This window comes from Rhinatrema bivittatum, chromosome 7 (assembly GCF_901001135.1).
Source record: "Rhinatrema bivittatum chromosome 7, aRhiBiv1.1, whole genome shotgun sequence".
NCBI classification, from domain to species: Eukaryota; Metazoa; Chordata; class Amphibia; order Gymnophiona; family Rhinatrematidae; genus Rhinatrema; species Rhinatrema bivittatum.
In genome coordinates, this window is record NC_042621.1 from 123,596,334 (window position 1) to 123,609,179 (window position 12,846).

Here is a 12,846-nt window from a genome sequence, read left to right on the forward strand (position 1 = left end):
CGCTGTTCTTTAGCTTTAACCTATGATCTTTTCATTGTGAAGCCACAATCTGTAGCTGTAGAAAAAGATTGTAATATGATCTACAGGAGGATTATGACTTTCCCTAGAGTTAACAGACAGCAAGAATAGGGATCCTTCAAATAATCTGGTCTCACAAAACATCCTCAAAAATGGAACTGGAAAGCCAGACCAATGGCAGCACAACATACTCATAAGAGACCCCAGGGTCAGTTCCTGGACTTGGCTCCTGTTCCTCCCCTACTTCTATCCCAAGGGCAGTACATCAAGGGAATTCCAGTAACATTTACTGCCCAGGCTCTGGGTATCTGTGCATTGAAATTTAAAGGGAAATGAAGTCTGTGGCCTTCTGGCAAAAGGACTATCCTTGTAATATGGAAGGGGGGAGGGGAGGGGAGGGCAAGAGGAATAAAACTGGGGGAAAGCCCTGGAATACAAAAAAAAAAAAAAAATTAAAGTGAAAAGAATGTATTTCACACATTTTTCAACTGCCATATCTTAATGTAACAGTGATTCTTTAGGACAGTGTAAAATCTGAAAGCCCAGCAGCCTATATAACAGTTTACTACTCTGTCCATTTTTTTTTTTTTGATAAGGGTCTGCTGGCCTTTTAATTCTTTATAGAACATTTTATATTAAGCATTCTTTATCTATTTTCCTGCAGTTTAAACAACCAGTTTCTTATTTATACAAAACGATTCAACTAGGGAAATGTTCCCACAAACAAGGTTTGGTTTCCAGAGACGTCCTAGTGAGCAGCACAAAAGCAAGACTTCTTTAAAACAATGTTTACTTTATTTGTCCCTTCCTTGACACTGGGCTTGTTAATACATGAAAACACAAAGCATTGTATGTGAAGATCTTGCTTTGGTTTAGGTATTCATAAACTTTAAATACGAGCCAGGCTGGAAGCATGCGTATAATTCTATTCTTTGCCAAGAGTTTGTAAATGTGAAGAAAGCAGGGGGCTGTGCGCCAATGCAAATTGCCCAAACACATTAGGATCTAAGTAGCTGAACACATCCATTTCTTAGAGCTATAAGGTCTGCTGTAGCAGGAGATTGAAGGATTTAAGAGAGACATGATCAGGGGAACAGGGACCAAAGCTTGTTCATTTATTAGCCAGCACTGCATCACAGGGAAAATGCACACCAGAATTTTTTTTAGGTGGCACCTAAAATTGATAAGAGGTCTTTCTAAAAATGTTTCCAAGTGGGGCTTAACTAGAAAACGAGAGCATGTGTAACTCTGTTGAGTTAATCTACCCAACAAAAAGATGAAATATGTGACTTAATTAATGCACAGAAACATTCAAAATGACAGAAGCTAAGAACCTTAAGGCCAATCCAGACTGCCCAGTTTCCTTCCTGCTATAACACTACAAACCCTACTTGATTGCCAGCATTCCCTTCACTTCTCTGCAATGAAGAATCCTCTGTGCTATCCCATGCCTTCTTGAATTGTTATAATTTTTTTTTTTTATATTTGTCAGGAGGCTCTTCCATGCACCCAGCACCCTTTCTGTGAAGGAATATTTCTAATGTTACTGCTGAAGCCTGATATCATGAACTCTTGCTCTAGAACTTCCTTTCCACTAAAAAAAAATAGAATGCTAGTTTCTTGTGTCTTACCTATATCCAAGACATTTTAATGTTTCTATCATATTCCCCTCTCCCTTCTAGGGTATACGTATTGAGGTCCATAAGTCTCATTTTACAGGGCTTTTGGTGCTTATTCTACACTATTTTGGTTTCCTTTCTTTATTCTCTTTATATGCTTTGGGACCCCAGATATAACTGTTGGAAGACTGCTGCCCAGAGTTGCAGGCTAGTCGTGAAAGCTGCTTTGATCATAGCACGTCTTCTGGCTAAACTGTACTTGGCAAACCTGAGCTGGCATTTAAAAATGAACTAGATTAAGCCTAATAAATCTGAGCTGCCGGAGAAAAAAAATATCCAGTTGGTGGGACAAGGAAGGGCTCCTGCACCTCTGAAAGGCTTCTGGAAACAGACAGGTAAGTGCGAGACACAGGACTTTGGAAAGCCTCTGTAAACAGCAGACAAAATTCAATATCTGTGAGAATCAGAATCGCATGTTTTCTGGATTTTTAGGGTCCCATTCTTTAGCTGACCATTAGCAGTGGCCTACACAGGACTGGATGCTGTCTAAAAGAGAATATCACCTGGAGGTGAGAGCCAGTTGGTCGGTGTTTTTCAGTTTTGTTGTTGGAAACCATTACATTTCCACTCTCATATATCCTATAAAGTTTAATACTAATTTTGCTTAATTTCTATAATTGTAAGAGGCAGCATACATATTGTAAATTCTATATCGATATTTAAAGCTTCAATTAATGGATACATTTGCTTCTGTATATGAGGACGATGCAGATGTGTCTTGGACATAACATCAAATATAACAAACTTCCTCAGAAATTAATGTGTCTGGTGTGGGATCATGTGACAAATCAGTCTGCACCCGCAGCTTATTGTGGGAGATTTCAGGTGCTAAACTTACACTGATATGTCAAAGGGCAATGAACCAGATACATATTATATTAAGTATGATTCTTTAGCTATGAAACAAAAGTACAATGATTATTTAGTACATCATTTTGAAAGTTTTCCCCAAGTGTGTGCTGGGGTTTCTATGATTATTCTCAATTAAGAGGAGAAAAAAAAAGAAAGAGAGAGTCCCAAGCACATACTCTGCATCAATCCAACGTGCTGTTTCGATAATCTTCCTGGTAGCCTTCACATAACCATCCTCTCCTATGTGCATCATGGTGGCCCAGCATGCCGCAATGATACCACCAGGTCGTGACCCTGCAATAGTTGGGGAGGCATAGATCCCTCCCTGCCAGTCAGGGGCAACAAAGAACTGATAGCGCCTGTACTTCTTGCTGCTGTAGAGTATCACTGAAGAGCCTTTTGGTGCATAGCCATACTGCAAGAGAGAAAAATCACAGATCCTGGAAAATAATTACAGGTCAGGCTATCAAAATAACATTAAAAAACTTACTTTACTGTATCACAAAATCAATTTTTAAAAATCTCACCAAAATGGGCAGGAAATATGTCCTGAGGAGGAGATACTAAAAACCTTTGATTACAGAAATGGGATCACAACTTCAGAGTTCTACACATTTTAGCTTCTATGTACCAAATTATCAGGCCGATACAGGACGGTGTGCTCGGCCGGGCGCACCGTTTAGCCCCCGTTTGGCCAGACAATTATTACCCCTTATACTGTAAGGGGTAGTAATAGTGCATGGAAAACGTGCGGCCAATCCCCCCGAAACTAATAGCACTCATCACATGCAAATGTATGTTGATGAGCCTATTAGTTAGTCACCCGCAACACAGAAAGTAAAATGTGCGGCCAAAGGCAGGCTTTAATTTCAAATGGCACCGGGCAAGTGTACAGAAAAGCAGAAAAAACTGCTTTTCTGTACCCCCTCCGACTTAATAACAGAGCGAGTCCTGGCCTCCCCACCAGCGGCTCTTCTTTGGAGCGGCCCCGACTCTCTTCTTTTGCTGGCAGGGCCTGGCCTCCTTGCCGGTGCTGAGCGCCGCTGGTTTGAGATGCACTGGCATGCCCATAAATCGTGCTTCACTTCCTGCCAGAGGACTCTTGTGGGGAAGGGAAATGAAGTGGTCTCTGAAAGGGTATTTGGGTGGGGGAGGCACTTGCTGCTGCCTCAAAATTTTGCCACCTGAAGTGATCGCTTCAATCTGCCTAATTTCAGAGCCCCCCCCTGTTGCATAGTCAAAGCTGTCTCATGGGGAAAGGAGAGAAAGATCAGCGTTTAGAAAAACAATAGCAGCACTTCAGCTTCATCGCTATCATTAAGTGCAGTCTTATATACCATTCTTCAGCTTAGAAATGTGCCTGGCTTATCTCTAGAGGTCTTCCACTGCTTCTTGTGATACTTTCAAGAAATGTGTTGTTCTTTACTGTAAGAACATTTCCCCCTACTTTAACTCAACTTCATCCTTGGTTTCAATTTGTTCCACCTCTTGCAAGTATTTTGAGCAGTCCCTAAACTAAATCTTTATTTTTCTAAATGTTCCATCTTTTTTTTTTTTTTTTTTTTTTTTTTTTTTTTTAAGTCATCATTACCTTTCCTTCTCACCTTGTGTGTATCTGCAGAAATACTCGTCACACCTTTAACGCCAAAGTCAAATGGTTGAAGAGGGAAGCCAGCCTTCTCCATAAACACAATGAGGAAACCACCCAGACAAGCATCTACGTGCAAAGGGATCTGGTACTTCACTGCCAGCTGATGAAACACAAAACAAAACCCACAGGCTCCAATTATCGGACACCATAAAAAAAAAAAAAAAAAAAAAAGCTTCCTTCATGCTCACCTATAACACACAACATTCTTCTGGCAGCTGAAAACTCACAGGTCCTGAAAATAATTTCCTTTCTATCTATGCATAGGTAGATCTGTAATTTTTTGAAGTTTCAATCTGTCTACACTTGAATGCTGGGGCATAAAATGATTTTAAAAATGTGGGCACCAGCCTAACCATTTTAAAGATGAAATTTTAAAGCATTATGCATGTAAAAATGAGCATCTACACATGTAAGCAGCTGCTACTCATGTACACATTATTTATTAAAGTTGTAAGTATGCCCATATTTTCATTTTTACACCTACATATGCGCGTCTTAAAGAGGGACAGTCTTGGGGTGTTCCCGGACGGGGTCAACACTTACACACACAAGTTGCTGTTTTAAGAAAAGACACATGCATACATTTGCCAACTTACTTGTGGAATTTTACCCCTGCTAATTATCTGGTGAAATTAAATAAACGTGTATATTGTGAAGTACTGACTGGGTGGGAGGTCTGGGTGAACTGGGGGGAGCTCAGGATGAAGAACCAGGCAGGTCTCAATGATCTGGAGAAGGACTGGGTGAACTGGTGGACTAATAGGTGAACTAGTTAATTTTCTTGACAAGCGCATCTTTTAAAATTGGCCAGACTTGCATGTGTAAATCGAGAATTGTGTGAGCAAGTCCTGGTTTATTTTCATGCAGAAAATATGTGCGTATATTTCTAAAATAGGTGGGTAAAGTATGCTCATTTTATAAAATACTAGGGTAAAATTACACAGGACCAAACATGGGTACAGGCCACGGCATAAAGTTGTTTAAAAGTTAGTCTCTTATTTTTCCTTATAACTTTTTTTTTTTTTATATTCTGTTCCATCCCTTTCTTGCTCTATTTTGTCACTTTTTAATGATTTTTTTTCTTTTTTTTGCTGGCTTTGATTTTCATTTTTATCCTTCCCTTCCATTTCTATCCCACATGGGCAGACAACAGTCCCTGGCTGGGTTGGAGCGACAGGTCGCGTCAGGCCCAGGCCCCCCCAAAGCGATGCCTCCTGGGTAAGAGGCAGACACAGTTTTAGGTGCCTGGGTATTTTCCTGCCCCTGCTGGTCTGCATCACATTTCTTTAAAAAAATGCAAAGACCAAAAAGAGAAAAAATGTCAACATTTATACAAATAAGTAGAAATTAAAGGGAAGAATGATGAGAAAAAAAGAAAGGAAAGCAAGAAAAGAGGGATATAGGCAGGAGAGAAATTTATGGCCAACCTCCATGATAGCATCTTTCTTAAATCAGATACACATCTTCTCCATACTGACATTCAGTATTTATGAAAGCATGTTAACAGTACAGAACTAGTGAATGTATCATTTTGTCGAGGCAGCACAGGGAACTGAAGATGTCTGTTTATGTCCGTAGCAAAGGTACAGCAGAGGCAGTGCTAGGGCAATTTTCATATACTGCTACTCAAATCTGTCCACAGCTAGTTGGGTCTTTAGGATATCTACAATGTATATGGCATATTTATTTGGGATAAATCTGACTGGTCTAACTTCCTTTTCTAAGAAGTGAAGGGAGGGCAGTCCAAGGGCCATATTCATATATTAAATGAAAGTGAAGGGCGGAGATATGAGACAAACATTTAACCAGATTTATTTATGGGAGTGTTGGGGACTAATGTAACAAGCTGTGCGTCAGAACTATGGGATGAAATTCAGCGCACAGTTTAATACATGTACCAAAAAAAAAAAGAAAAGTAGCTCCTAATGCAGCAAGTTAATAGTATGCTAATACATCAGGAGTGGAAAAAAAGGCCGCTAACCCAAAAATGGGGGCAGAAGATATGCGTACTGTGTGTAAAATACACACAGTACGCATATCTTTGTGTGACTAAAACAAAGATTTGTAAACAAAGCATTTTCTCTGTGCACATATGCTTTGTGTACAAATTGTATTTTATGCATATAAATCTTGAGTACAAGACCCCAGCACTACAAACTCAGGCTCAGCTCCATGGAATAGCTTTAGCCTGAGTTACTTTACTCCAGCTCTGACCAGGAGTTGAATTTCCAGCATTAAGAAAGAGTTACGTCTAGGCACCTCTTTGCCTCAGGGAGTAATAACTAAATGTCTTCCTTAACGTAGGATTTAAATGGAGGAGTGCTAAAATTGTGCACACAGGCTTTATTGCAGGTTTGTGTGCGCAATTTTTGGATGCAAGCCTTCATGCTGCATCAGGAGTACACTGCCATGCAAACTGGCGTAAAACTGCACATAAGTCCAGCGTACCATATTATATCAGGTCCTGGATGAGAAACAGAGAGAACAGGGGCTCAAACAATTACCTTTAGCAATACATACTAGAACTTCTGCGAAAGAAGATGTAAGCAGGGAGGATACATGCATGGCAAAATTAGCTAATGTTCACCAACCTGGGCTTTGACTTCTGACTTCACTTACTTTGTTGGTACTTTAACAACACATTTGCTGGTAGTCTGCAGAATTTTTCCTCATAAGCTATTTTAGTTTGCAGCCACTAGCAGAGCAAATATGCAGCTAAAAACATACTCTAATTTTTGATACTGTGGCAGCATCAAAATCAAATAATTTGAATATTTACTCTAGCATTAGGCTGGATAATGTAAAAAAAAAAAAAATCATTAGAACTTGTTTTGCTTTTTTTTTTTTTTTTGCACAATTCCCTTAACCTTATTGAACTAGTAAATATCTTTTTGGGTCAATGAATTAATGCTTTAAATTTCATGGGTTATCATTGAATCAAAATGCCATAAAGCACTATCGGGCCGATACTGTATTGCGCTCTCCCGCAGACTTTACTGTATGCAAATTAGGTCCGGCGGTAGAAACAGGTAAAAAGAGGTGCTAAGGACAGGAGCGGCGACACTCCATTTTGCTGGCGTTGGTTCTCGAAGCCGCTGACAGCCACGGGTTCGGAAACCGGACGCCGGCAAAATTGAGCGTCCGGTTTTCAATCCGCGAGCCACGGGCCTACTTCGAATTTTTTTTTCTTTTTTTTACCCTTTGGGACCTTTGACTTAATATCGCCATGATATTAAGTCGGAGGGTGCACAAAAAAGCAGTTTTTACTGCTTTTCTGTGCATTTCCTCGGCGCCGGCAGAAATGAGCACCTACCTTTGGGTAGGCGCTAATTTCTTAAAGTAAAATGTGCGGCTTGGCTGCACATTTTACTTACTGAATCGAGAGGGAATACCTAATAGGGCCATCAACATGCATTTGCATGTTGCAGGCGCTATTGGGTTCGGGGGGGTTGGACGTATGTTTTCGACCCCTTACTGAATAAGGGGTAACGCTAGCATGTCAAAAATGCGTGTCCAATCAAGGGTTAAGAGTGCGCTCCGTCGGAGCGCACTGTACTGTATCGGCCCGTATGTTGATCACCAGGAGATTGAAAGGATCATTTGTTGACAGGGCTGGTGCAAGAGTATTTGATTTGGTGCCCTAGGTGAACCTTCAATTATGCACCACCCCCTCCCCAACCTGCCTATTGGTAGCGGCAGCTCCAGCATTGCGCTCTCTTCTTTGACAGTATTGGCTCTAGCACAGCACCCTCTTGGGTCTTGTACTGGCAGGAGTTTGGCACTATCAAACTTTTGGTGCTCTAGGTAACACCCTAGTTTGTCTAAAGGAAGCACTGGCCCTGTTTGTGGACCCTATACAAGAAAGTTTTGCCCTAGAATCTTTTTCACCCGTGACTAATTTAATCCTTTTTATTAAGGTTTAGTTGTTAGAGTATGCCCTTTTTGTGTTTATAATATTTTTATAAAATGTATATTATTTAGTGCAGGGAAAGCCCTTCAACCTTTCCTAGGCCATCTTACTGTAGCCAATTCTCAACTGTGTACCTTTGCCACATCTTCTATGGGATCGATGATTCCATGGGGAAACTGTGGAGTTGAACAGACCAGCATGGCTGTATTTTTGGAAATGGCTCTCTTCATTGCCTGAAGATTCAAAAAGAAGTAGCATAAGCAAAGAACTGAAACCAAACCACCGCCCGGGAATAGGCTTACTCCGGGAGGAATTCTGGCAAAAAGAAATTTAAAACTCTGCATACTATACTTACCAAGATAATATAACATAATCACTGCCTTTGAGTAGCAATTATTTTTAAAACTTCAGAACAGAAAAATTTCTTACTGAAAGATGCAAAATTTTAAGTTTTTGGTGCATATTTCCCCCCAGAAGTACAGTAATATACCATTATTAGGGCTTTTGGTTTTATATGATTTTACTTTAGCAATCCAAGAAATTAAAGGGCAGCTTTAAGTTGTAGGCAGTGCTGACTTCTTCCAGCTGCCAATACTTATGGCAACACAACAGTGTCTAAAGTAGCTGTTACAATTGTCAGCAGCTGCAGGAAAAGTTGGTTCTACCTGCAGCTCTGAGCTCCCCTCGGGCTCTGTGGATTGCTGATGTAAGATCACCAAAAAGTAGAAGCCCTAACCATAATGCAATGTGGCCATTCTCTCCTCATCCCCCAGCTGATCCCCCAACTCACTCTCTCCAGCTGGTCACCTCCCCAACCTCAGGCCCTCCCCTTCTCCAGCTCAAGAGAACACTTGTTACAGATAAGCATCTTCACATTCTCTGAAGACAAGCAGACTCACATGTTATCTGCAAAAGAAAAGGGAGTAGAGTTCACTTGATACACTGAGCAGATAATAGCACTAGGTTCAGGCTTGTAGGAAACTACATTCCATGGCTCTATAGAAGCTGTTCTCCAAGACGCTCGACTGGACCTCTGGAGACTGGGTGCATCATAGTTTGTGCTTTGGAAGCAGAGCTAAGCTTCAGGTGCAGCCACTTTAGACAAAGCAGAATCTCCTGCCCCTCTGGACTTCTTGGAGTTGTGCGCATCAATGCATCATAGCCTCCACTCAAAGTCCACCACCTACTCTTTTTGAAGTTTTCCTTGAGTGCTCTGAGCCCTGGATTCAACTCAAGCAGTAAAGCTTTCCTTTGACTCTCAGGCCTTCCCTCAGACAGAGGAGCCAAACAAACTGAGGACTTCTTTGAAGCGACCTCGCTACCAGTGTTTAATCGACTCCATGGCCTTTATCAAGTCTTCAGGGAAATGGACTTTAGCTCATTGGCAATCTTAGCCTATCCTAGTAGCCAAATCCAATTTAAGAAACATCTTTGCACAGCTGGAGTCATAGTCTTGTCCCAGACATCTGAAGCAGACTTGCAGATGGTCAGTAATGGACATCTTCTGCTTGCACTTGGAACAGAGCTTGAAGCCACTTATGTTTCTGATATTTTAAGTAAAATAGTTAATATAAAGGAAAGACATTTTCATTTTGTAAAAGGACTGTCCAGAAAAGAAGAAAAATTTCAACCAGGTAGCCTGTGGGTGCAGTACCATTGAAAGAAAAATAAAAATTGTGGGCCAATGCAGAAAGGGGATGAAAAAATAAAATAATGTAGGAAATCACAGAAATCCTTACTAAGGCAACTATAGGGAAACTTTAGCAGATGAGTCAGTAAAAAAGTGAAGTAACTTTCTCAGGAGAAAAACTGAGGGGGCCAAAGGAGGAATACCATCCGATGGGATAAAAACAAACTGAGGGACGCAGTGGGGAAGCTGCTGTAGTGCAGGAAGTACCATGCTTGCACAGTGAAAGGTTTTTGCCTTTTTCAGAAAGATCTGGAAGTTTCCATGTTCAGCACCATGCACAGGCCAAGTGATCCACTTGTGTGACCAGATGAATCTGTTTGTCTTCAGAAAAAGAATATTCACCAATAGTGCAGGAATTCTGAAACTACACCAGACAAGTTTCTTGGGTGAAAGTATATAAAACATTTTACAGTTTCAGCTGACACAAGGTACCTCTGATAGCTTCACTAAGAGGTAAAGGCACGTTTGGAAAGGTTTTGCAGTTGGCAGTTTGTCAATTTCCTCATGCTGTTTTACAAATTAATTTATCCTATTCATAAAGCAGGGCTGCTTATCTGTAAATGTTCTCCAAGGACAGCAGGATGTTAGTCCTCACACATAGGTGACATCATCAGATGGAGCCCAGCACGGAACTTTGATCTCAAAGAATTTAGAACTTTCAAAATGCCCTACTGAGCATGTGCATCTGTAGTCACTCTGCCTCCTAGGCAGAAGCCCTTAGTCCATAATATAGCTAATATATGGAGAAACCAACTCCCGGGGGAAGCGGGTGAGTTTTGTGAGGAATAACATCCTGCTGTCCTCAGAGAACACCTATTACAGGTAAGCAACTCTGCTTTCTCCAAGAACAAGCAGGATGGGAGTCCTACACATGGGTGAATCCCAAGCTCTAGACTATCTGAGCAGGCAAGTGGGAAACCGCACCTGCTGAAAGCACCACCTTTCTCCCTTTTGTCTGTGAGGCAGCTGATCAACAAAGGGGTCTAGGCAGGAAAAGAGTTGGGATCTGAGAGAAAAAAACCCAGATGCGTAGCAGAGGTGCGTAAGGCAAGGGAGCGATGCAGGTTCCAGCAAGAAACATACTCTGCATCATGGAAAATGTCACAAGCAGGGTTTCAGATCAGTAAACCCTGACAATAACAGTAGGTCTAGAACCTCCTGAATACAGGAAAATGTCTAGAGATGTAAACAAGAGAAGGATTCTTTGACAAAGACCACACAGTTTTAGTCAGTGTTACAAGACAACCGAAAAACCGAGCTCCCCAGAAAAACTGCGGTCCGACGACATCCGAAGGAAAGAATGTCTCTGCAGAAGCGTGTCCATGTTTGGCTAACAGGCATAATGGGCAGATAACCCAAGCAACACGAAGAATAATCAGCAACAAACGGCAGGGTCTTAGACAGACCCTATGTGTCAAAGCAGCAGAGATAGCTGACCAGCAAGACAGCATTAAGAGTTTCAGGGGATGAAAGGCAATCCCTGAATGGGATCACTAGCCCAAACCTCTGAGCAGGGAGATACCTTAAGCCTGAAGTTCACCCACACTGCAACCTGTCAAGGGCAGGGCTATCCATCCTGTCTACAGGATAGTTCAGGTGAGCAGGAAGACACTTTAGGCAACCTAGTGAACTAAGGAAAGCTAAAAGCAGTATTGGCCAGAGCTTGGCGAAAATATAGGGACAAAGTGGTGTATCTTTCCCTGCAGATATACACTAAGATATATCATGAATGCTTTAGCTTCCCCCCCCCATCACCCTGCTTGGAATGGCTGAAACTGAGAGCAAATTCTACAGGGAAGAAATCCAGAAACACTCCACTAAGACAGGAAGCCAGGGTGCCACAAGTGCAAACCTGTCAAACAGAATATCCAGGCCAGCGAAGAAATCCTAAGAGTACACAGGCAGGGCAAGGGCAATCTCGGAACAGATTGCCCCAAACCTGGCATAGGTATTAATATCTCAGGCATGATAGCATATACTTCCCCCCAAAGAAGTAGGTGGTCCAGTCAATGGAAGAAATATTGCATGAACCAGGACTGCCCTGTCCGCAGAGTTATCCCTAAAATGGGGAAGTATAGCTTATAAGCCACTACAACCAAAGAGCAGCACCTCTGTTGCAGGGTATCTCTTCCCCCAACTCCTTAGCCATAGATATGGCAATAGGCTGAAAGGCATACTCACCGATTCGATGGATTAGAACCCTCCTCACTGAGGTAAGGTCCCCACAGGCGAGAATGACTGGCAATAGTGGTCCTTATCAAAAAAATGCCCATTGAGCTCAGCAGGTATCAAAGGTGACTCCTGGACAGGAGGAACCCTTAATCTTCACTGGGGAAAGGCTCCCTCATGAAATAGACCTGCTGTGCCTTAGGGCGAACTAAGGAGAGCGCTACCGCTCAACTGGCTCTTTGATCCCACGAGGAACCAAGAGCAACTGCCAGTCAGAAGCAGTGACATGCCTTCTCCGGGAAATAGAGAATGAGGGATAGACAACCAGGCATCCAGAGGGGAACCCAGAAGAGTTGCCCTAGAACCTAGTTGAATCCCCTATTCCTGAAGGGACAGAAAAACAACAGGAATAGAGGCCTCCTGATCAGGAAAAACCTGCCAACTCTCCAGTTGAGAGCTGAGATACAATCACTGATCAGAGAGGTTCAGAAGCAACCAATCTGCCATTGGCAGCCACCCTCGGATAGGGAAGGCCACTACGGTAATCAACGAAGGGGCCCCAGCAAAATTGCTCTGATGACCATAACTGCCTTCCCTCAGCCCTGGCCTACAAGGAGATGCACCAATTCAAAGAATAGAGGTTCTGATTCAGCAATAAACCTGCCAGGGAGGAGCACCAGGGGCTTCCCCACAAAGGGGATTTGTAATATGGAAGGGGGTCAAAAGATATATTCCTCTAAGGAAGGAAGGAAGAGAGAGAGACTCCCGACACTAGCCTCCTGGTGTGTACTCCCCTTTAGGGTTCGACCAGGTATGGAGCCCTATGTTGGTCCTGCAGCAGCAGCGCACAATGTATTGTGCCCGCCAAGAGGGAAAT

The 12,846-nt window shown here is 42.3% G+C and overlaps 1 protein-coding gene across 3 annotated transcripts in view; it reads right to left on the minus strand.

Moving 5' to 3' along the window:
* Nucleotides 1-12,846, minus strand: part of SGPL1 (sphingosine-1-phosphate lyase 1) — a 210,634-nt gene that overhangs the window by 19,809 nt on the left and 177,979 nt on the right. For all 3 annotated transcript variants that reach the window (XM_029609059.1, XM_029609060.1, XM_029609058.1), the window contains 3 exons: nt 8,245-8,343; nt 4,154-4,300; nt 2,726-2,964 (listed from right to left, as the gene is read on the minus strand). In XM_029609059.1, coding sequence (XP_029464919.1) covers nt 2,726-2,964; nt 4,154-4,300; nt 8,245-8,343 — 485 coding nt within the window. The remainder of the gene's footprint in view (nt 1-2,725; nt 2,965-4,153; nt 4,301-8,244; nt 8,344-12,846) is intronic.